The 26,769-nt window shown below is 27.2% G+C and overlaps 1 protein-coding gene across 2 annotated transcripts in view; it reads right to left on the reverse strand.

The window, feature by feature from the left end:
• LOC107436612 (zwei Ig domain protein zig-8-like) overlaps nt 1-26,105 on the reverse strand; it is a 466,930-nt gene extending 440,825 nt beyond the window's left edge. For both annotated transcript variants that reach the window (XM_043048563.2, XM_043048555.2), the window contains exon 1: nt 25,393-26,105. In XM_043048563.2, coding sequence (XP_042904497.1) covers nt 25,393-25,609 — 217 coding nt within the window. In that variant the 5' untranslated portion in view covers nt 25,610-26,105. The remainder of the gene's footprint in view (nt 1-25,392) is intronic.
• Between the last annotated feature and the right edge of the window lie 664 nt (nt 26,106-26,769).

Genomic DNA, 26,769 nt, shown 5'->3' on the forward strand with positions numbered 1-26,769 from the left:
GTAAAAAAATTAGCCTAATTTTCTAAATAGTTTCTTTTCTTATTTTTAAAAGAAAATTCAAAATAATAAAAGATTTCTCACAAATTTTATTATGTTGTAATGCAAATTACACTACTCTATAGTCACTGGACAGCATGAAAAAAATTGAATATTGGAAAGACCTCTCATCGTTATGAACTTTCTTTTAAAAAGTAAAAAAATATTTAAAAAATTGCTTGAAAACTTTTACGATTTCAAGAGATTTAAAACAATTTTTTCCATTAGTCGCCAAATATGATTAACGATAAAATTATGAACAAAAATAATTTTACATTTTTTCGAGCAAGCGCAGTACAAAATAATTACTTTAAATACTGACATCTTATGCATTTTTTCATATTTAAAAAAAAAAAATTAAAACAATAATTTTGTAATACATTTTAAATTGCTCAAAACATTTCGTTTAATTTTACTAAATATTTTAAAAGTTATAGCAAAAAAAGAAAAAAAAAAGAACCATGAGATAGAAATAATTTGTTTTTATTAGTTATGTTCATTTCTTCATAAATACCTGTATTTAAGCTAGATGTACGAAATTTCATGCTGTCATTGTAAATAGGAACCAAAATGATTGATACAAGTTATAAACTTATTTCTTGACTGTTAGGCATAAAGTATTCAAGAATACTTGTTTTCTTTCGTAATTTATTCGGTCTCTGAAACCTCTGAAAGTTTTACACATTTTTGCAAAGTGTAAAAAAATCGCATGAACTAAATGTTTCTAAAATTATAGAGTAGTTCCCAAAGAATTTCTTGAGAAATTTAAAAAAGATATATATATATATATNATGTAATACAAAAATTATAAATACTTTTGTATTAATAAAAGCATTGAAACTCTTTCGTTTTCATATAATATCTTTGGTAAAGGATAAGTGTAGAAATTCTATTTTGGGACTTCAAGGTTGAAAACATACCAATGAATAATAATTAGATTTATATTTCAAAAGAGAAGTTATTTTAAGATATTTCACTTCCATATAAGGAAAGATTAAACGATTTTCCATGGGTAATAAATAATTTTGATGAGGCGTAAGAATACAGAAAAGGCAATATGACTGGCCATTTCACACAGTTTAATTATAGTATAAAATAGAGAAGCAATGTTTTTGCGTGGCTTTTTGGTGTATAATGTTTACCAACTAAACTCCGTCGGATCTGACTGAAAATCTGTCTCTCTCCCTCTCCGGCTGGAGAGGAATTAAACTACTATTTCACCATCGTTTAGTAAAATAAAAGATTATGCCGAAACTGGACTCGTTAATCATGATGCTTTGACTTTTAAATAACTAAAAAATATCGGTGTGGATCCACCGTTATTTTAAGCCTCGCAGGATTTTTGCTTTGCGGAGGAAACCTGTAAAAGAAAACTAGTGTTTATAAATTTGAATCTTAAGCCTGGCAGTGCTACGCAGTTCTTTAGAGGCCGGCTACGGCAATTTCTCATCCCATCACCTATTGGGGGTGAAAAAGAGAATCGCCGAAGGTTCCCATCCGAGTGACTTTCCGCCTAATTCCGTGATGAAATATAAATCTAATTATTATTCATTGGTATGTTTTCAACCTTGAATTCCCAAAATAGAATTTCTACACTTATTCTTTACCAAAGATATTATATGAAAACGAAAGAGTTTTAATGCTTTTATTAATACAAAAGTATTTATAATTTTTGTATTACATATATATATATATGTAACTAAAAATATAAAATAATATTTTAAATAAGCCATGTAACTGTTTTTCCTATAAGAACATTAAAAACATTCAGAACAATTATGACAGTTTAATAATTTAACACTAATTCAAGTAATTAATAACAACATATCTATAACATATACTACAAATGATAAAAAAAATATATTAGCGATTTAGTGAATGAATTTTTTATATTGTGAAAAGGTTTCAAATGCAGTTTTGGAAGTGAAGTTATTAATTCTGGAAATAGTTTTATTCCTTAAGGGTCTTTTTGCTGAGAAAAAATATTTTACTTGTTGTTCTAATTAGAAAACTCGGTTAGTGTCCTATGTCCATTACTGTTCCCCAGAAAACTTTTATTTTTCGCACATTTTCCAAAACTTTTGTTATTTTCTTTCTTGTGAGATATTTTGTAGATCTTATGAGCACGTACAAAGACTATTTCTTTCTTCAACTTAAAGTAAACTCAATATGTTCTTCTTTATTTGACTCTATCTCAAGAAATGTTCTTTTTTATTGTTTTAAGAATAAGTTACACTAGGAATAAATACAGCTGCACAGGAAATATTACGCTTTTACAAGGAAAACATGCCCAGGACTTTAGATTAAATAATATTAAAGAATTTCTTGACATAATAAACTTACTTTTTTTAGATTTCTACTTAGTTTTTTTTTAAAATTACGTGTTACATTTTATAATTTTTTTCATGCTCATTCTGTAATTTTATTTGCCCGTATTTTTAAACAATGCAAGTTAGTCGAGTTATGTATAACCGTAAAATTAACTGAATTGTTAACTACTGCCATTTTTACTCCATCAATAAAATCATAATTATTGTTATTTTTTATAAGGTCAAATTTTTATAAGGTTAATAAAATTAAGTATTGAAAGCAAAAATTTAATTTTGTTGTGTTAATTTATTATTTTTTTATTTAATTTTGTTGTGCTAATTCCAGAATTTATTAAACTTTATTTTCTAATAGTCCTTAGGACTATATCAGTTATACGAATTTTTTTAAATACAGAAGTTATTCGTTACGTCATCGAACCAATTTTAGAACTAAAATAATCTTAAATAATTATGGTTTTTTTAAATTCCAAAATGGAAACTGTCGTTTTGTTTTAACACATACCTTTTTACGTGTAACTTATGTAAAGTCTCATTAATACTCTTCAGTTTCGCTTACGATATTTTTCATTTAATTTCATTTTGCATAGACCCTATAAATTCATGAATTGTTTATGCTTCGAAAATTGTCTCAGACTTTTCCACTTTTATGGTAAAAATTCGTCCTAGAATTCTGCATTTAAATGGACGTAATTTAAAATAATCTTTTATACTAGTTTATTGTTAGCTTTAACATAATTGATCTGGTCAGACTCAAAATGCAAAATTGATATGATAATTCAAATAAAATTATTTTCAAGCGTTCACAATAGAAATGCAGTTGCCTTTTTTATGTGTTTTTAAATTTTAAAATAACAATCAGTATATTAAGCACTCATTCCAAAAATATAAATGCTGAAATTTATTTTTCATAATTTATTCCTCACATTTCTTATATTTCATGATTAAACTATGCATTCAAAATTAATGGCATTGTAGTAATTCTCATTATCAAAGTAGAATTTTAGAATTTAATTCTTGAAAATACGAGTATCGTTCGAGTTACAGACGATGTGGAACTTCCCAACTTATTTGAGTACTTAAACATTTTTATCGGCCTACGTCGATCATTATATTGTAGTTCAGTCCACACTAAGGTACAATAGCAGCTATCCCACATCGAATCTCTATTTCTGTTTCTATATCAAGCAAACTTCTTATTCGATTTCATGAAATTAACAATTTTGAAGTTGTGCACGTTCATTTTAGTGAAACTTTTCAAGGGCAGAAATTAAATTTTGTTGACTTTCTTGAAACAATCTAATTCTACATTTAAAGATATAGCTGTTTGTTGCAACGGAAAGGAAAATGCATCTAGAATCATTTTTATTGCAATCACTGTCATTCCTTGCCTATTGCCTTTTATTATGCAAAGTCTATACATCCATATTATATTCATACAATCAACTAGTAATTGACTCAAGGGATGGTAAAAGCAAATAATTCATATACTGTAAAATATAGCTGCAAGATTATTCATTGAAATGCCTGAAGTTCCCAAAAAGGGAATTTCCATGTGTCTAAATGAAATTTTAAAATGAAAGTATATATTTAACATGCTACGGAACAAAATATGAAGCGGTCAAGAATCAGTACTACAGTGAATAAGCTTTTCAAAACTAACTTTATTTGAATTTTTGATAGTTTTAAGTAACTTAATGCGAATTATTGGGACATGCCGCTTTTTATTTTATCTATTTCACACGGGCATTTTTGATTAAAGCCTTTACAAACACAAGATTAATTTTTGGATGTCAAAAAAGACTTTCCATATCGTAGAAAAATACTCCAATGTATGTTTTGTCTACGAGCTACATTAATAAAGCCTCTATTTAGAATTTATAACCGTTGTTTGTAAAATATGGATGTCAGATTAATAACTGAAGTACCTCAAGAGAAATCTCCATAGAAAGGAGATTTTCGTGTGTTTATTTGAAATGCAAAATTATTAAAATAATAATATATACTTTAAAATTAGGTTACTGAATAACATATGTTACAAAACTAATTATGAAGATGCCTATAATTAGCACAACCATACACTGTAAAAAATTTCACATAAAATTATGATATGAAGTATCGGCAGTTTGGGTGTAGCATCCGCAAAACCCATTTTACTATAAAATCCATTTTTATCATAAAGTTATTTATACAGTATTTAATTAGAGTGATTATGTGACTTTACGATAGTTATTGCTGTGAAAAAAAATTTCTGTATTATGTTCCGGTAAAAGTAGACTTGAAGGAAAAAAGTACCGGCACCTTGACGGAATTTTTTTTTCCGAAATTTGATCCGGAATTTTTTACGGAGTAACTATCAGCAATTAAAGCAACTATTCACTATAAAAATATGATAGTCAAACTACAGTGCAACTATCAGAATTTTACAGTGAATTCTTTTACAGTGCAGTGGCAACTATCAGCCCTGGTAACTATCAAAGTGACTGCTGTAACTTCAAATATCTTGACCGTGCAATCAGAACAATATTCATACTTGATTTTAAAATTTAGGTGATTAAAATTTTAACAAGCAAATTATGCCCATTAATATCAAATATACTTTGACTCTGTAAAAAACAAAAAAGCAATGTTCTCCACCAATCTTAACTACTGGAATATGATTATTTTTCAAAATTTCAGTTTTAAATTTGCCTTTTTCGTACAAAGTATTTGCATTCCTGTAACATTATTATTATTATTAATTTAAATTTTTAAAAAAAATTTTTTATACTTTTTTAATAAGTGATTTTTTTTCATAAGTGATGAATAATTTAAATTTAAAAAGATCTTCCAATGGTTGATTGCTGATGAAGTTTTGAACCAGATACTATATATTGATTCCTTTGTTACACGCATATATTACATGTATGGTTAAGATGAATGTATTTGCATACAAAGAAGTGTATACATACTTCACTATATTCTTGTAATTAAATATAAAAATAAAATGGACGTAGCAAAAAAAGATTCCGAACATGCATTGTGAAACAATGAATTATTAACTGATTTCTCCAGATATTTCCAAATAATTTTTCAAAGAACAATTTTACTCAATTAGGCCGACTAAACAGCAACATTGAAATTTAAATGAGATCTCAAAAAGTTAAACTGAACTAAAGCATTGTAAACATTAATATCGTAGAAATTCAGTGTGACAAGTCTGTGGGAAAAGTATCGCAATTAGGCTGCTAGCATGCTTTTAGAGGTTCTTCAGATAAAGCTCTCCCTTTCATGAGGAGAGGACCGAGAACAATTTCACACTAACTTTGTTCCCAACCATTATGTAATTACCTCGATTGTAGCTAGTAAGGGTCCTTAGGTCAACATGAAACACATAGTTGGTACTCATAATGCTCGTGCGACCGGAAGAGTTAAGAAAAGGTCTTTTAGAACACTCGCTGCCTTTCTGGAGCAAAGTCGACTGGAAATGAATGGAACCGCAAACGAATTATTCTATTCCGTTTCGAGGAACGAAATATTCTATAAAATGGCTTCGATAAATATGTTCTTTTTTAAGTGCTTACTAGTTGGCTATCTTTATTGTGGGTTTAATATTATATTTTTCGGTTGAATAGTTTGTATTATATTCAATAAAATAGCATTTAAAATTGTAAAAAGCATATAATGAAATAAAAAATAAAGAAAATTAATAAAATTTACAAATGTTTTGAAAAAACAAATAGGCTTACATCGCATATTACAGATCTTACTTTCAGACCTTCATTTTAAAAAGAGTAACATCATACATAATAAAAGCTGACTAAGATAGAAAAGCGAGCAAAGGAAAGAGCAAAGTAAAATTCAATTCCTGAGATTGGCGAGCGTAGTTGGCTGCAACTATAAATAATTTGATAATTTTATTAGAGTTTATTGATTTTACAGATGAAATTTTAATTTGAAATTAGCATTCATTGATATATTTCAGACCGTTTGCAAATATAAAAGATTTTTTCGTCAGTTTCGATCTATCTACTCTACTGAATCAAACATATAATGTATTTTTGTTTAATACCTAAAGAGCCCTATAAATAGTGCAATGTGGATAAAAACCTCATATTTTTTAGTAAAAAGTCTTCATTTAACGGGAAAAAATTACCTTTACAGTGTTTTTTATGTACTGCTACATACAAAGAATATGTTGGAAAACGTTTGGTACTTATCTACTTCAGGGATCCAAAAAATTTGTTTAACTATAATTGACACTAATGACTGCTTAATTGTGTTTATATTTACTACTGGTATTATGGAAACAATTATGGATGTTGTATTATTGGGATCCAAATATACTTATGTATCTGTATAGTATCGATACAGTGATTAAAATTTTTTTACGCCTCTCCGAAAAAGAGTTCTATCGATGGTTTGTATCTGGACTAATTTGACTTTTTTTTGGAATTCAGAGGTACTCTCATAGAGGTTTCCAAAACTGACACCAATTTAACTGACACCTCGTTGTGACACCAATTTAAGCAGATTGCCATGTTACGGACATCATGTTATTTATCGTGTTACGGACATACTTTTTATTATGAAACAAAGACTAAAATTTAAGGAATGCTCAGTTTCTGGACAAAGTCTTTTGTATTGAACTTTAATAATTTTTGCAAAGTTAATTAAGAATGTACCGTAACTTTGGATTTAATATATTTTTAGTAATAGTTAAAAAATTGTAATTAAAACAGAAAAAAAATGAAAGTGTTTTATTTCTGTTTTATTTGTTTACAAAATCATCCGCAACCTGTCCAGGTAAGTGAAAAAATTGTAGCATCCTTGTCTATGTCGCATAATTTAAAAATATTTCCGTATAATTTATCGTGTTCTAATCACAATCATTAATATTTTTTTCTTTAAATTACATTCTATTAACTTTAATAACTTTGTAGTTGAAAATTGTAAACAAATATCTTCATATTTGCAGTTTAGACATTTTTATAATATTATTTTATTATTTTAGACAATAGATATTAAAATTTTTGATATATATATATATATATATATATATTTCTTTTTTAATATTTCACGCTATTAAAAAACTAAAACACTATAAATAAGGAAAAAATAAAATTTCAACTATCATTATCATATATCCAAATTCTAGGAAATTCTCCATTAAATATTACAGCTTTCAGAATTTTTTTTGGAAATAATTACCAATTTTTAACAATCATCATGATAATCTAAAGAAAATTAAGAATAATTGAATTAACATACCTGTTATCCAATAATTCTAATCATACTTGTAATTTTTATGTGCAATGCTGTTTTGATCGTAGTTTTCGTTTTATTTTAATATATTATGCATAATCTTTGAAAGAAATTTGTTTGTTTTCTTAATTTAATTACGTATTGAGTTGTAAAGGATTGTGCTTAATTTTTCTATTTCCGTTTAAAACACAACTTAAATTACATATTCATTCTAGTAATGTTTACTTCAAACATTTTGTATTGCAGGAATAAAATTTTAATAAAATAACGTTCTCCTATTTCATGCTTTTTTTTAGTATTTAAGCTTTTATTTTATATTATTCAACTTTAGGCTTTTTTTATACGTATTTCACGTTAAGTAAAAAACCAACGCGAAATGAAAGATTCGATGAAAATTATGCCAAATAAACATTATATCAAAACCATCAACCATCTCACTTTTGTAAAGGAATTAAAAAACTTCTGAAGAGAAATTTATATATATATATATATATAATGAGGACAAGTTTTATACTCCAGCTTTCTCAGTTAAAAATCTCAAATCATTTTCTGTAACTTTAGAGGAAGGAAAAATTTAATATATTTCAAGAGTTCCATTTTTGTCAAATAAGTTTTTTTCTTAGTTTCAAGCATATGTATACATATTTTTCTTTTTAATACGTAGATCCAATAATCTTTGTATGAATTTAAATTTCAGAATAATATAATAATAAAGAATTACGCAGAAGAGTAGCTAATGTAATGATTTTAGTGCTAAATAATAGCAATTCTTACACCTTAATTCTTTTCCCTGTGTGATACAAACTAATAAAGGTAAGAACTAAAAAAAATTTCAAATATGCTGTTGTTGGAGGCTTTGTTTTCTTTTTTTATTCTTTAGATTTTCTTTCTTTTATTTTAGTTTTTCTGCAAAATTTCATTAAGAATTTTCAGAGTTAATAATGATTACAACCACTTTAAGCCATCATGTCTTTCTTTCAAGTATTATCAATTATGAAGTATCGTCTTTTTAATGTCCCTTCTTTATTTTCTACTATATCTTGACATTGAAAGGATAATGTGAGACAGTAACATTTTGATTTTAAAAGACAATGCTAGTACTATCTCAAAAAAACAAAAAATTTGGACAAAATCTTATTTCCTTAGCAATGGCAGTTTGAGCAAGACTAGTCATTTTGAAGTGATGAATTTGAAGTGATTTTTCTATTATACCTTCCGCTTTTTGATACGGTTCCATTGCATTCCGACTCAATGAATTTAAACCCAATTAATTATAGCAGTGTAGTCATTAAATGAGTTGTTTTTGTTATACATTTCAAAACTATGAAAGTCTTCATCAAATTTAAATATTTTTGTAAAAAAAATTCCTCTCTACCAAACCTATGAAAAACAAGGGGGATATTGGAATTTCCTCTGGAGAGAAAAACCTTAATAATTTATCGCAGTAAAGAAGAAAAAACATAATGGAGATTCGAAGTAGAGGCTATATCAATATTCTGAAGACGCCATATCCTGTAGATTAAATAACACTTTTGACAATAGCATTAAAATATTAAAAGCATTTGTGATTTTATTTACGAAAGTAATTAGGTTTCTTTAAAACAAATATTTTTTCTAGTGCAAAAAATAAAAAATGTCGAACTATAGGTGTCAAATTATTGTATTTTAAGCTTAATTTGAAATGTCACGTTCTGACCATATCTTAACTTGTATTATCAAAAGAAAAAATAGCATGACGGGAATTTGTTATAGAGTTCGTTTCACTATTCTGAAGGTTCCCTGCAGATTAAATAATACTTTTGGCGTTAACGTTTAAAAAACTTTTTAAAAATCTGATTTTAACTATAAAAATAACATTCATCTAATCTTGATACTAAGTAATAAAATATTCATGAATATTCGTCAAATTAATATGTTTTCATTTTATTTCTTGAAGTATCATGATCTAACTTGAATGTAAAGTGCAATGTAAAAACATGTTAAAAATTTATGATAAAGTTTGTTGCGATGTTATGAAGGCGCTCTGTAGATTAAATTTATCTTTCAGACATAGATATTAAAAGAAAAAGAAAACACCAAACTGATTTTTCTTATGAAAAAGAGCAAAATAATAAAATAAAAAAACTTTTAACCTTCCTGTCAAGTAATGAAAAGTTATTCTTTTACGGGAGAAACATAAATTTATTTTCAATTTAAATCGAAATACTTTCTAGCCTTTTATCGAAATATATCTAGCCTTTTATAACGCATCTTATGTAAATTTAGTTGAAGTGTTAAACAAATACTGATTAGCATAGATGACCCTTCCTCAGTCAAAAATAAAACTTCTTTTGCTCTCAGTTAAAAATCTTAAGCTACATGAAGTCTCACTTTACAAATCGATCACTGCCCAAATTAACTTAGCTGTAAAACATAAAACGAAAATAAGCTAGTGCAAGTTTTGCGCGTGATGCAAAACTTCGTCGTTTTCCAGGTAGGGCTATTTTTAAACCTCTCCTAATTACCTAAAATAACTAACGCTGCTCCAAAGGATTTAATTGTAAAATCAATTCCCCGAGAGGAAACCTGTGATACCATCTGAGTCACTTGAGATTAAATTAATTACATAACAAAAAGTGAAAATGGTTTGAAAAGACTGAGTGTAGTTGACGGCAATGGAAAAAAAAAAAGAATGTTAGGCAAAAGTCAAGAAAAGTTTTTTGGCAAGTGCCCATATGACCTGAACAGTCTTTGCTATATAATTACGACCAATCATAAATCACCAAACGGTAGTATCAACTCAGTCTTAACTCATATTCATTGGATAGCTGTGAATACGCATGCGGATAATTAGAGACATCTAAACCATCAATTACGATTCTGATGCTTATTCTTCAAAGTTATTTGTCGAGAGAGAGAGAGAATCGTAGTTTTTTTTCTTCTTTTTTATCTCTTGACTTTTCTTCAAGTTCATTGTTTGGCTATTTTCCAAATGATTTCGGATTTTTTTTCTTCATAAATGTCGTTTTTTGCTTCATTTGTAAGAAGAACGTCAATAGAAACCCATATAAGTATTTCCGTTATTTTTTCCAACATGCATAATGATATCTTTCTTTGGATAAATGTGGAATGGATAAATTTAACGAAAGATGTTTTATATGGTTAATCAATACATTTTTTTAAAAGCTGCTAATGCTTTCGGTAAAATGTATTTCTTTAAGTTGATTTATAGCGATATTGAAGCAAATTAGCATATAAGGAAAGTAAGAATAATATATTTTCTTGTTTTACTAATGCATTTTCCGAAATAGTACCGTTGTGAAGTTTAAAAATTAATAGATTCCCTTGTAACTGTAATGTGTCTCAAAAATAGTATAATTGTTATTTTTTCTTCGTTATAATGGAACATTTTTAAACATAAGATCATGATGTTTAGTTTTTCTTTTCTTTTTTATCTCGTAACTTTTCTTTAATTTCATTGCTTGGCTATTTTCCAAATGATTTCGTATTTTTTTCATAAATGTCGTTTTTTGCTTCATTTGTAAAAAGAACGTCAATAGAAACCCATATAAGTATTTCCGTTACTTTTTCCAACATGCATAATGATATCTTTCTGTGAATAAATTTGGATTGGATAAATTTAACGAGAGATGTTTTATATGGTTAATCAAAAAAATTTTTAAAGTGGTTAATGATCTAGAATGATGCTTTCGGTAAAATGTATTGAAGTTGATTTATTGAAATATTGAAATAAATTAGTAAATAAGGAAAGAAAGAAATGATATATTATCCTGTTTCAATACTGCATTTTCTAAAATAGTACCGTTGTTCAGTTAAAAATTTATGCATTCCCTTGTTACTGTAATGCGTTTAAAAAATAGCATAATTAGTACTTTTTTAAAATTGTCTTACGTTGCAAAAGAAAATTTTTAAACATTAGATCACACTGTTTTTTCTTTCTTTATTTTATCTCTTGACTCTTCTTTAAGTTAATTGCTTGCCTTCTTTTTAATTATTTCGGATTTTTGTTTCATAAAAGTCGTTTTTTTGCTTTATTATAAGAAGAACGTCAATAGAGACCCATATGAACATTTAGTTATTTTTTCAAACCTGCCTACTGATATCTTTCTGCGGATAAATGTTTAAGAAAAACATTTAACGAGAAATGATATATATGGTTAATTTATACATTTTTATTGCTCCTTGCATGATTTTTTTGGTTAAGGGTAAAAGTTTTAGTTGATTTATTGCAATAATAAAGATATTTTTCATTGAATTATGGTTAGCTCTAACTCTAACCTAAAACAAATCATTGAACTTCACCATCCATGAGCATACATTTCCCTACAACCGTGTCCTGAATGGATAAAAATAAAGTTAGAGTCTCGGTGAAGAAGGAAATGGAATATTTGATAACTATATGTCCATGCAATAATCATATATATTTGTTATACAATTTCAAAACACTATGCACTAAATTTTATACATTTAGAAAAAGAATATCACTTTCTTGAGAATTCAAACATTCAAAGATATTGATATTTGCTGTCGAAATGAATTAGTGACATTATCATAAAACTATTTTCCAACATTCCATAAAATGCATCGTAACAAATAGTTGTCAATGATAACGCAATTCATTAGGGGGCATTTATATGACCATTATTTCTTTGTTTGATACATGACAAATTAATAATAAATAATTTATATTTGTATTACTTATTTAGTGCATTTTCCGAATAATTAATATATCATTATTATTTCTTTTAATTAATTAGATTTTCGAGTTTTACAATACCTCATTTGCGACAAAAATGTTAAATTTTTACTTATTTTTTTCATTTATATTAAATTTGTACTTAATATGCAAATTAGAGTTAAATTTCTTATAATAATAATTAAATATTTGGTAAGAGCTATATATATATATATAGATATAAAAATACTAAACATACCCAAACATATAAACTAATACAAAAAAATCTGGTAATTTGTAACATTAATATTTCATAAAAAATATATTTTAAATGACGGATTTCATTTATCTATATAGAATGAAAGAAGAATTTAAACTATTAACTATTAAAACTAAATTTTTTTTTAACATTAGCCTTGTCATCAGATTAGTCTGCTTAATAGTTTGTTGCAAAACAAAGTACTTTCAATGACATAAATTGGCATTTTCTTTCTTTATTAATTTTTAAATGTTTATTTCATTCTCTTCTGAACATCGGCCTTGGCTCATCTCGGTTATTTTTTATTTCTTGTTTTGATTTTGTTAGATAAAAGAAATAGTCAATTTAGCTTTTTAATGGCTTAAATTATATAATAAAAATAAAAGTAACATTGAAAGAAAGCAATTAAAAAGCTTGAATAATTTTCTATTTTCCCTCTATTTCTTAGAATTTTTGCAAAAACGTTTCTATAGAAAACATGCATTCAATTACATTAAAATATATTTATTTACCCTTAATTGAAAATAGGTAAGATAAAAAATATAATTTTTTTAGAGTTTCATGCCATAATATACTCGGGCTGGATATAGAACCACGATTGATGCAAAATTATTTATGACCTTAAATCTGCGAGATAAATTTTGTTACTCTCAAACTTATTCCGCTATTCCTGCCAGTTTTATTTTGTTAAAACCGCACATATTTTCGACAATTTATATTTAATAGTTTCTGCTATAATCATTAGATATTACTTTTTTTGTCAATGTATAATTGAATGTTCAAATTATGAGCGTTTGAAAAATGCAAAATCACGTAATCTTTTTTACATGTTATTAATTTATTTTATATTTAACTCTGGCTGATCTACAAAATGTGATAAAAATGATTTGAGGTGACATATTCTGACCCAAAGCATTAAAATAACCACCTTTTATGTTTTAGTTTTTTAAACTAAAACTTTTTGGTAGAAAAGCAAATAATTTTTCGAACGTAATCAATTAGGAAAAAAAATTCTGTTTTGTTTTGAACTTACAATCGATATTGCTTTAAATATATAACTTTTCGAAATCATTAGAAATTTTCCTTATTATTTTCTTATTTGTATTAGTTATGAGGAACCATTATCTGTTGCTTAAAGTTCAGAAAAACATATTTCAAATCAGTTTTGTGTAATTATATATGTTTATATGACCAAGAAAAAAAAATCTAATCTACCCTAGAAAAAGAGAGCAATAGATTTATTTCAAAAATATGCCTCAAGTCTAACTTTTGGTAGCAAATTTATCTGTATAACAGAAATAATAAAGTAAGATTTCAGGGAGAATAATGAATTGGAAAAAGATGCAAAAACGATCTTAGTAAATTTAATAAACATTTGTTTTAAGAGGCATTCCCAATGCTCTTTAATTTAATCAGAAAAATGAAAAAAATATGGTCAAATGTGGTAATATGGTAAATATGGTAACTACCATAATATGGTAAAATTCACCTTGTATCTGGCTCAATGCGGACTTCAAAAACTCGAAAAATTTTGAAAAAGCGGTTTGGTAATGAATTAGGTAAAATTAATAATAAAATATCATTTCCATAATAAGTGGCAACATTTGGTATATGTGTTAAAGTCTGTTAATTTTATCATGATACCTAAGAACCTGGCATTAAAACCATTAATTAATTTACTCTTCAGATTTGTACTTTTACTAAATGTTTGGTAATACAAATTATAATTTAGAAGAACAGAATTTCATGTAAACCGTTAGCATATGAAAGGAAAAATTATCAGATTAATGGTTTAAATCCCGTATATTTGATTCTTTTTTTTCCGGAATAGTGCATTTTTAACCAGAAATGTCAGTGCCATACAGTAGGTTAATTTTACCAGAATTTTTTTCTCCGCAAAGTATTTATAGTTCAAAAAAAAATAATTTTATCTGCTCAGATTAAAATAATTTATTTTTAATTACTCTCTATATTTGCATTTCAATTGCAATTCGTTTTCACTTTTGTTAGAGATAAATAGGCTTACAACCAATCGAAACAAAATATATTCATTACGTCCAGACAGCCTAAAAAAGATTCCAATACAGAGTGAATCTATGAGTTTACTTTAACTTTAATAACTGGCAAAACAAATTCATTCCAGTATCTATTTGGTGACACTTTCAAATTGATACATCGACTCATTTCGAATATTCGTGGATGTTCAAGGCAAAAAGGAAAAGGAATACAAATCATATCCTGTATAAGCCTGTCGAAAGCTGCTCCGTAACACTTATCCTGAAAAGCGCTTTTCCTGTTGGGAATGCAGAAAGAGAAAACACCTGTGCAAAGTAATCCGTAGCTGTTACTTCTCCAAAGAATAATGGTTGTTAGAACCGAACATTTGGTATTTTGGGAAAAGAAACTGCTTCACCGAACCCCTTCTCCATCCCAAGATAAACGACGGAGAACCTTTTTTTTCCTCTTAGGTACCGCCATCTGCTGCAGTCTGTATACGTATGTACAATCCAGTGAAATATATATATATATAGATATATGTAATGTATACTCTAATACTTTTTTTTATTGGGTTGAATGCAATTTTTTAAACGAAATTCGATATTTTCAGTAAACGTTTTATGCTTTTAATTAGCATTGAATAAAGAATAAATAATAAATAAGTTTCTAGTTTTAGTTTGATTAGTAACCACGCGAAGAACATTAATTAAAATTTGCACAGGTATGGTACAAGAAAAAACTCTTTATTACAGGAAAAATGGCTTTAGATTTTAGCTAAAGGTAATTAAATCAGACGCTACGTTTCAGCCTGCACTCATGAACTAATGCTGCAATTCATTCTCGTAGTAAAATTACTGTACAATTTGGCAATGGCATTTCAGATTTAAAAAAATCATGTTTCTGGTTAATAAAACCTAAATATATGGTATTTGAACTGTTCATTTAGTAATTTTTCCTTTCGTATGGCTATTTTTAGTAGAATTGTTGAATTGAACTTTAAAAATAAATTCGATGTTTTCAATAAGAGTATTATACATGTAATCAACATTTTTTGTTTTTAAAAAAAGTAAATAAACATACTTTTCTAGTTTAAGTTTGATTAGTAACCATATGAAGAGAACATTTCTAAAAACATGGGCAAAAATCATGTTTCTGGTTAATAAAACCTAAATATATGGTATTTAAACCGTTCATTTAGTAATTTTTCCTTTCGTATGGCTATTTTTAGTAGAATTGTTGAATAGAACTTTAAAATTAAATTTGATGTTTTCAATAAGAGTATTACATGTAATCAACATTTTTTTTTAAAAGTAAATAAACATAGTTTTCTAGTTTAAGTTTGACTAGTAATCATATAAAGAGAACATTTTTAAAAACAGGGGCAGGTATTGAACAGGGAAAGACATTTTCTTCTAAAACAAGGTTTTTAATTTTAGCTACGTTTTATTAAACCTAATGTAACTCTCTTGCCTGCACTCATAAACTAATTCTGTAGTTCAACCCCGTAATTGATATTACGCACTGATTAATTTTAATCCGTGAAAGGAGAAAAAATTATGAAAAAATTGCAGTACAGTATCTTATTCATTCTTCAGGCAAATAAAAATTATGATAAATAAAACCGAAATATACTGCATTAAAATCATTCACTTCGTAATTATTCCGTTTATAGTATAATGGTTAGCCAGAAATTCTGACTGTCGAAATTATAGTTTTTATTACCAAACAATTAGTAAAGATTTACAAACTGAAAAGCAAATTTAAGGGAATAAAAGGTACTTATGCCATGCTCGAAGGTACTATGATGAAATTACCAAATTTTACTTCCTTAATCAAATATTATAACATATTATTAATTAATTTTATTGTTAATTTAAAAAAAAGTGATTTTTAAAGTGCTTTGGTAAAATTTCAGTTTTAAGATGTAAAATATAAGAATATTTATTGTTTTTCAACTAACATTCGTAAATATAAGATGTCAATTAATATTATTACAGTATTAGTTTTTAAGTTCTTTTCATTACGATTATTTTTTATAATTATAATATATTATTCTTAGTATTATTATCATTATTATTTTCATCAGAGTAAAGGACAAACTATAATGCACTCGACTTTTAAAAATGCATTCGGCTTGAATATAAACTGAAATTAAAATTACATTAGTGTTTTTTTAAATATTATTTACTTTAATCAGAGTTTTAAACTTCAGTAACAAATATACAGCTCGCAAGATAAACTTTTCATATGTAGAAATTTAAAATTAATGCAATAATAAAATATTTGTTACTTAAAAAATAATTATACAATGCAAATTATATTATATTGTCTTGAATTGCAATTATGATTTTCCGATAAAATATCTTGAAATTTTTTTTACTTATATAATATCACGTTTAAATTATTTTTGATTTAAATATTATTATTAATAAAATATAGAATGATGTTTCTGATTACGAAAGTTTGATTTTCCCTTTCCTATTATTTGATTATATTATATTACTAACTAATAATTAAGATTAATTTTCAAAAGATTAATAAATTCATTTTAGTTTAATTATTTGAGTACTGTGCCATAAAATAATTAAGTGGAAATGTATTTAAATTTGTTACCTTTTGTTTAAATTTTTTTTCAACATGGTAAGAACAATACTTTTTTTAAATTTAATTATAACTTTCTAAATTGAATTATATTTATTATCCAAATCTGCATTTAAGAACACATTTAATTTGAATCATTTCAAGACTGTGATTTGAAGAAAAAAACTTTTGTTTCCCATTCTGTGTTTATATAGTACTTAATTATTTTACTTTGAGCTTTATCAAAAAAATATAAAACTTGAAAACTGAACTAAAATTATTCAGTGAAGAAGTTTTTGACACGAAATTGAAATTTTTTAATACGAAATATCAGCTATATTAATTTTATTTTCATGACAATGAATATGTAGAGTTCGCTAGCTCAGACCGGCTGATCGGAATACCGAACTTGCGACCTCTCATCCTCCTGATATTCTTTCTGCTGTCAGAAATTAACTGCGACTGACTGCAGGATACTGATGTCATAATTATTCATCACACATTTTCTCCAGTATACATATTCTCCAGTATACCTTTTCATAGATGACAGTTGACATGTTCGATAACTACTATCCCCACATTGGTGACCTTCGGACGTGATGTGAACACGCCTACCTTGGCAGTAACGCCCACTTCGATATGAACACGCCTATCTTGACAGTAACGCCCACTTCGATGGATAGTTCACATTGAATAGTTGACTTGCTACTTGTGGATGCGACTTTATCCACCTCCTCACACTGTTGCTATTCAGTCTCTTCTCAAACACCCACAACGCCGGCTTGCATACACTCGACTGCTAAAGGCAACACAGGAGCGACTACGACCGTGAAGTTAATACACCTCTCACATTCAGCACTCATAAAGTACGGTGATCTTAATACAGCTCTTCCGGTTTCGCACAAAAACAGCAATGATTTAACTAGTGGTATCCATTCATAGAATTCTATCACAGATATAATTCTGGTGGGGGAGTACTGTAGCGTATCTACCACTACAAAATTACAACTACAATTCACTAGTATATAAGACATGTTAACACGACTCTATGTCGGGGTACCTTTACTTAGATGACAGTTGACTTTATTTTTAACTATAAAAAATTACTTTTTTTTCCTAATTATCGAATTCAAATACATTTATTTAACTAAATATAGGATTATAAACTTAGAACAAATCAAAAATTATTTTATTTTTTCATTTAAAAATAACTAACGCAATTCAAGTATGTGCTTGAAATCATTTCTAGACTTAGTAACATGAATATTATAGGAACTGCATAATCAGTTTCCGTGTTCTCATCGAAATTAAAAGTAATGACTGGAATTTGCCTTTATTAAAAAACTCGATTATATATTTACTTTTTTTACAATTTTCTTTCGTTTAATAGTTTTGAGTTTTATAACCGTCCAACATTTTTAATTAGATAACCGTCGTTGAACAGCCAAACCAATTGTTCGGGTTTTTAATTACTTATGTTCCACTTCATAGCCTCAGAATTTTGAACTCGATCTGGAAGACAAGGAACTCATGGAACAAGTATTGGGAAAAATTTGTCTTCACTGAAAATTTTTTAATGAAACTGACCGCAAGACAACCACGAAAACCTCCCACGGTTAGACTGACAGCAAGGGGACTCAACTCATGACCCGGTGAGAATATTTCAGGTCAGCACTGTGGTTCATGCCAGCTGGGGGCAGTGTTCGCATTGATCAGCCGCCGTTGGGATTCGAGCCCTCACAGCGATGTGAGTGCTCTATCCCCTAAACCATCACGTCTCAATTTCATTCTTTTTACTATTGTCATAGCAAAGCGTCTGTAAGTGGCAGCATATTTTTCTTTACCCGTGGTTGCTCTGGTGATAGAGGGCTCATCTCCGAATGTGGGGACCTGGGTTAAATTCCTAGCGATGGATGGTCGATACGAATTTCGTGCCGGTTTGCACCGAACACAGTTCTATGGTATCACAGTGGAAGTCGGATCAAGGCTTAGAATCCAATTGTGGTTTTGCTAGCCGAGTGCGCTTTTCGTGGTTTTCCTTTCCAGGAATCCCTTTGTCTTTTGGATTGGATTCAAAATTACAAGGCTACTGAGTTAAACATTGGTGGTCTTAAACTTAAAAATTGGGTTAAAATTGGGACTTCGAAAACTCAAAAATTATTCAGCATCGGTTATTAAATAAAATAGTTTCTTTTAGCAATAAGCATAATGAATTAATGTTTATTGCTGAATATAAAAAGGCAAAATTATTAATTGAATTTTCTTTCCTGTATTTTTTATTAAAAAAGCAAATTGCCTATTGTCCATGGGAAATTGGTATAAATAGAATGTGAACAGTGTAAATAATTGAAATTGTTTTTACAATTGAAAATTTGACTGGAATAATAAATCTAACATGTATTTTCATTTTTAATTGACCTAAAGAAGTCTAACTTAACCTTCTAACATAAAACAGCAGTTTTATAATCCAAATATCATTCAAACTTTTTTTTCACCTGCAATTTTTTTAGTTTGTATTTAAATATCAATCATTTTAATGACCTCAACAATGCTCACACTAAGACAGCTGTTTAAACATGACTAAGAACTCAGAAGTAAGAAATAGAAAATTCCTCTCCAGCGAAATCATATATTCCCAACATTGTAAAAAATTTCGAATTAAAAGTGAAGGAGTGTAAAAAAGAGAAATAAAAGTGAAGGAACCACTCAGAGTAGCGATACTTTTTAACTTAAAATTCATTTTTACCTGAAACATGTTACAAAACAAAAAACAATTGATTTATAGTAAATTATACGGTAATAATTAAGCTAAAATCACTGAATCATTCTAAGTCTTACGGTACAAATTACCGTAAATTTAACGGTATAATATTTTATGGTAAAAGTTGATTTTACAGCAAAATAGGTTTTTCGGATGATGCAACCAAAATGCCGGTACTTTATTCCGTAATTTGATCAGGAATTTTTGACAGTGAACGTGGCTGCAGAAGTTTTCTGGGGGAGGCGCTTTGCACGTCTAGGTGACCAGTAATAATTTGCTGAAGAAAGTTTAATTAAATATTACGCACACTTTAATATTGATATGTTTATTTATTTTGTACTGAAAACTCATTTACATATTTAACTCAGCATAGACAAAATATTATTAAAGCAGTTATTTACGCAACTGTTTATTGATAAAAGATTAATAACAAACTTTTAAGTGACAATAACACTTTGCGTGCCGTTCTACTCAAAGCATTTTAAATACTAGGATGTTTGAGTCGATTTTCAAAAATCAATATATTCTAGTTGGAATTTTAACAAAGTATTCTGACTCTTTTTTTTAGTTCTCATTCATCATGAACACAATGTTACAAAAGCCAAAGATTTCTAAAATATATTGTTAAAAGTTGTTTAACGTTTTGCTACAGAAGTTCCAAACGAATGATTCTTTGGCAATTTAAGGCATGTTTCCTTTTCTAATTGAAATGATAAGACTTCTTCTTCATTATTTTGTTGTTGTCTACATCAGTAAGAAAAGGGAAAAAAAGCGTTTTGGTGGCAAACGTTTTTTTTCTCTCCTTAGGATTTCTTTCGAGGAAAATATGACCAGATAAAAATTCTAAAGCAAAAAACAGTCTATGCTTCAACATGATCAAAAATAACAATATGCAAAAAATTGACAATTTTCAAGATATAATTAGTGTAGGCATATTTTCATTAATCAACTCATGAAAGCTATTATTGGAACAGCTCAATTTTTTAATCAATGCATCTGAATGGCACTTATATCATTTTGGATATGAATATATTTTATTCTGGATATTTATAACAGTTTACAACCATATTTCTATAAACTGTTATATATTTCTCGGAAAATTCATAATATATTCATGATAAGTAATAATCACTTTTTTCTAATTTCCATTTCTCTAATTTTTTTTTCCATTGCACTAAATAATACATTTTCGGTAAAACTAAGAACAGAAGCCCCTATATTTAAACTTTTAACTTTTTCTATATACGTTTAAAATTATTGTAAGACAAAAATCTGACGGCAAAAAATGTAAGGCAAAAAACAGAACACATAATGAATAACACTGAAGCAACTCTTCGTTATAGTACAGAAACTATAGTATGCCTTTTTCTACATCATTATTTGCGCTATCTTTTTTGCAAAATATTGATTTTAAATTTATTTAGCCCATAAGTACACTGTAGCTCGCAGAAACACTGCGATCTGCCTCTTAAATTATGGGAGTTAATGTTAGGCCAAGATGATCGGACTTTTCTCAAAAACCCTCTGTTTTTTCACTGCTTAATGATTATTGTAGTTTTGTAGTTTTGTTTGTAGCCAATTGTAGTTTTCATTTCAGTAAGAGATCTGCACTTTTTCGTACGACTAAGTACAACTCAGAGGCCACCAATTGTATTGAAGAAAAGTCGGACGGGCTTTGTTGATTTCGTTATTATTACAACTGTTCTACAACATTGGCATCAAATGTAATAAAACAAACAGGGATTTTTCTGTACTTTGAACTGCTACTTTTTTATCCCTTATAATATTTTGTGGCTTCTTAAATGTAATTACTGCTCGAGAAAAGTATATTTTGAATTGAAACATAAATTATATTGCTTAGGAAGAAAAATTCTAGCTGCACAGAAAATATGACTTCCATCCGAAACATATATTCTATAGAGGAATTATATTTAACAGTATATTCTAAGTATCAGAGGTTTTTGACTTTCCACAAATGACTCTCATTTTTAATTTTTTATTGGGTGTTTAAAAATTTCTGGTTAAACTTGAGTTAAACGTGTTTGGTGATGTATAAGATAACAACGATTATTAATCCTTAATCATATTTTAAGCAATTTCTAAATAATGAAAAAAATTCTAATTTTGATGAAAACGAATTCAAATAGTTACAAAATCAGAGAGAGGTTTGAAATGTGTACTTTATTTTTTTCACACATTTTCTAAACACTATAATAATAAATTTCGTTCAAAATGCTTTTTTAAAGCACGTATATGTACTCTTATTTGAGGAAAAGCAACTAAAAATACCTTTAAATTGCTTAAAAACTTTACGATTAAAAATTTAGTATTTAAAAAAATTTTAAATATTATATAGAATAAATCTTATTCTCAATGCTTCTGTTCTTTCTCTCAAAAAAATAATAATAACTCTTGACGTATGAAATATTTCAATTACTTAATTAATATAGAATATGTATTTAATCTACAATTCATTTTAAATGACTTTCTAGAATAATGAAAAGCCAATATTTTAAAGTTTTGACAAATAAAATCACTAGAAGTTTCATCTCTTTAAATCTGAAATAATATCAATTAAATAAACGTGCATTGAACCATACTAATTATAACAGTTAAAAGATATTTACTACTCAGTTCATCATAAATAAATTTAAATTTCTCTTTTAAAGTATAATACTTTAAAATGAAGACAATTTACATACAATAAAAAACGTATGGAATTTATACACATTACTTTTTCTTATTTGTGTGATTGTTTAAAATTTCCATTATTTTTATTTTCACAAAAAAAAAATTATTGCAAATGTACTACAAATATTAAAAAAAAACTAATTATCATTATTAATCAATTTTTATGACTTTCGAGAGTTTAAAAATATTATTAATTTTTTTTTGCCTGAAAGGATTTACGTTTGCATTTTATAATGCAAGGTATTTTATTTAATGCATTAGAATCAGCTCTTATTAATTTTGGTATCAATTCTTATTTTACAATTAATTTTTATTTTAAACAAATCAAAATATTTTTTTCTTTAATTTTTTTTATTAAGAATTTGGCATTTTAGATAACAAATCATCCTTTCATTATCTTAAGATAAAATATTAATTCAAATATTATTCACTTGTTTAAAATATTCTATGCTTAGTCTCATATTTTAAAACTTGTATCTAAAAATTGTTTTACTAATTTAAAATAAAACCTTTGATAAATATACTCATCTTTAGAATCGTATTAAGATTCCCAAGTGCAATATCGATAATTAAACTAACTCCGTCTTACGTTTTTCCTTTTCTCAACAATTAATCAAGTCCATGGTTGTGTAGGTACAAAAATGAAAAAAACAGTGTTTTTCCTTAAAAAAAAGTAAAAAAGACTTAATAAGCCAGAGTCAGATATCTTTAAAATATTCTTTTTAAAATATTTTGGAATTGAAAACATGATTAAAATTTTTTATATGCTAATAACGTAAAAACATACTTGCAAAGTTTTTACCCCTCTCGGTGGGAGATTTTCTCAAATAATATTTAAAATTGTAGTAAATTTTACGATTTATTATTTGATTTTTAATTTACTAAAATTAACTTTCAATGATTTTGAAAACCATTAATTAAAAATAATTTAATGCGATATACTGGACCAGATTTATGCATTGAGAATAATTTAAATAGAGCAGTGGTGGTACTTAATAATAAGTGTAAGCAAAATTAATCTTGTTAAGCTTAACTTAAAATGTTCTTTTCACATCAACTTTATATATTATGCGAAACAAGTAATCATAGTTCGCATATATGCAAAACGCACTTTCTATGAATAATTGCTATTCATAGTTCGCATATATGTAAAACGCACTTTCTACAAATAATTGCTATAAATTTTCTTCTGCATTTATTTTTCTCTAGTAAGTTTCTCTAGTAGTTTCTCATTATTAATCTGAGAAACTTAATTGATAATGAAGAATGTCAGTTATTAATAACTAACATCATAAATATTAATTTTCAACTGTAAATTATACGCATAAAAAATTATAATACTTTAGAAAGTATTAAGTAAATTAGAATTTTTCTTAAAAATGGTATTAAGTTTGAATGAGTAATTTACCTTCCGAAACACATAACATAATACAAACAACATAATCTAAATCCCTAAGACTTGTTTCATTTGACAATTTCTTTCCCCTCACGTGCTTATGATTAAGACAGAAAAAACGAATTGCAGTGTTTCAAGGACTCGACCGAAGCACAAGTAAATGAATTAAACATTTCTTGACTATTTCTTACACACAGAATAAAAAATCTAAATACAAATGTGTAGGTAAAAATATTTTTTTTTATTTGTGAATAAGTAATTTATTCTTTTGTGACACGTAATTCAGTGATTATTTTAATCTCTAAAACTATGAATTATTTTTATTTCACAATTCGCAATTTTCGCTTTTAATAAAGAGAAATTTCATGGTTTTAAACAATAAATTATAGTATGCATATAATTATCGATGGTACATCAATTATTTTAACTTCAAAAAGTATGTAGGTTGAAATGTTAATTTTCCTAAGTCTTAGTTATTTAATCAAACTACGTAGTTGCATTTATATATATATATATATATATATTGTATAACTTGTTGAAACAATAGTGATTATCTTATATAAATAAGGATATAATGATTTAAATATTTTGAAATTTTCATATGTTATGTTTACTTATTAAAACTGATAATAATTATTAAATTTCGTTTCTCCATATATTTTAAACATCGTATGGATGAAACTGAAATTTTATAACTTCAATATCCGTAAGAGGAANATTTTTTGGAAAAAGTATTATTTTTCTTTAAGAATGTGGAAATGAAGAGTGCTAAAAATTTGTAGAAAAAATAATAATTATTAAATTTCGTTTCTCCATATATTTTAAACATCGTATGGATGAAACTGAAATTTTATAACTTCAATATCCGTAAGAGGAAAATATTTATTAAACTTTTTTTACGTGTATATTTTTTTACGTGTATTTGTTTACACTGTGAACTTGGGTATTAGAAGTAATAGTGCTTAACCTATATAAATTTATATAAACATTTTAATATTTAAAAGATTTCCCTTTTTTTCTTTTTAATAAGTAAAATTAAGGCTTAACAAATGTTTTAATATATTTCTTAATTATTGTAAGCAACTCAGGTTCAAGAAAGTATTTTTCAAAAAAACAATATGGAACATTTATTATGAATATAATTTTTTGACGGACGCAGAATAATATTGTTAAAATTTTTGATTAAATATTAAGTAGTAATAGTAACCATTTTTTATCTGAATATTTCAAACATCATATAAAAGAAACTAAAATTCTACAATGCCCACAAAGTAAACTTATTTAATTTGAGTAAACAAAATGCTATAAAAAGGAAATATTAGTTAATATTGCATTCAGTCAAGAAAATACAATAAATATCAACAAATGACCCAGTGTGAGTGATGCAGTTTTTTAATATAAAAAAGCATAAAATAACTCTCCTACCTGCATGTCCAACATTAAATGTTTGAAGCCCATACATAAAAAGCAGTAGCAATGCTTGAAATTTTAGGTTAGGCCTGATAATAAATCCCGGCCTATTTCCTGCTGAAGATACAGCACGAACTTTTTTGTCCCGGGACAAAAAACTACAGCACTGATTGCTTTCACACTTTGTTTTAAATCCATGCAGCATTATATCCGAAACTTTGTTAACAATCATACTTCTTTTGAGTTTGGAACAAACTTGTACACTATTTTTACGATAATAATAAAATAATAACGTTTCAAAATCGTTTGCTGATTAAATCAGCCGAGTTGGAAAGTTTGAAGAATAAACATAGTCATAATATTGCACATATTCTAGAGGCCATCTAGGCCCCATTAGGTTAACTTGTCAATTTAAACACTAAATTTATTTTATTTTGTAGTAATTAATTTTATTTTTTAGCTTTCTGTAAATAATTTTATCATTTGTTTTTGCAAGAGAAACGGAAAATTATAAATTTATTCCTTTTCACTTTCGCTAAGTGCACAGGATAATAAATTCGAAAGAGCACCGATAGTTTCCTTTATTTGATTAGAGCGTGTTGACGTTTGAGGCGAAGAATGAAAGTTTTCTTTTTTTGTTCCGAGCAGACGATAAATGCAGGAATCATTTGATTCATTCGCGGATGTAGTTGAGTTCTCGTCTGCAGACCAGCAGTTCTCTGTGACCCGCGCGGCAGAAGGCGGCGCGCGCTTCGATTCGCAGGAGCCACGTGACGGTGTGACGTCAGGATTCGCGAACTTCCCTCTTATTTTTTAGACTTATATTCCCTGTCGTTATTCTCTTCTTGTATCTATCTTCTCCAATGCACGCCTCGCGGGCTTTCCAGTTGACAAAAAAGGGCACTTTTGATGGGAACTTGAAAACTTTGAGATGCTTCAACAGAAGTAAAATATAAAATGGTTGGAAAAATTGTGGCCCGGAACAGAATAGGTCCCACACACAATACAGAAGATTATACAAACAGGAATTTATTTTTCTGTCCTTTTTGACGAACGAAATAACAGTATTTTTAGATTGATTTTTCTCCCATTTTAGGGAATTGGTCTGGGGAAATCATTCAGACTGTGATGTTATTGAAGAGAAAATTGCTGATAGGTATTGAAGTGAAAACATTTGATTGCTTTTCTTGGATTTAAAATTATTTTGAAAAAGAAAGTTTTAGGTTTACTGCAGCAAGAATATGGAATGTTTCGAGCAAAAAATAAATTTAATTAAAAGTTTTTTAAATTTAAAGTAAATTAAAAGTTTTTCGAATTTTTTTCGGTTTTATGTTCAGTTTCTTTAATAGGTAAAGAGCACTTGTTATAGCTTCAAAGTAATATTCATAGATT

This window comes from Parasteatoda tepidariorum, chromosome 5, assembly GCF_043381705.1.
Source record: "Parasteatoda tepidariorum isolate YZ-2023 chromosome 5, CAS_Ptep_4.0, whole genome shotgun sequence".
Lineage (NCBI taxonomy): Eukaryota > Metazoa > Arthropoda > Arachnida > Araneae > Theridiidae > Parasteatoda > Parasteatoda tepidariorum.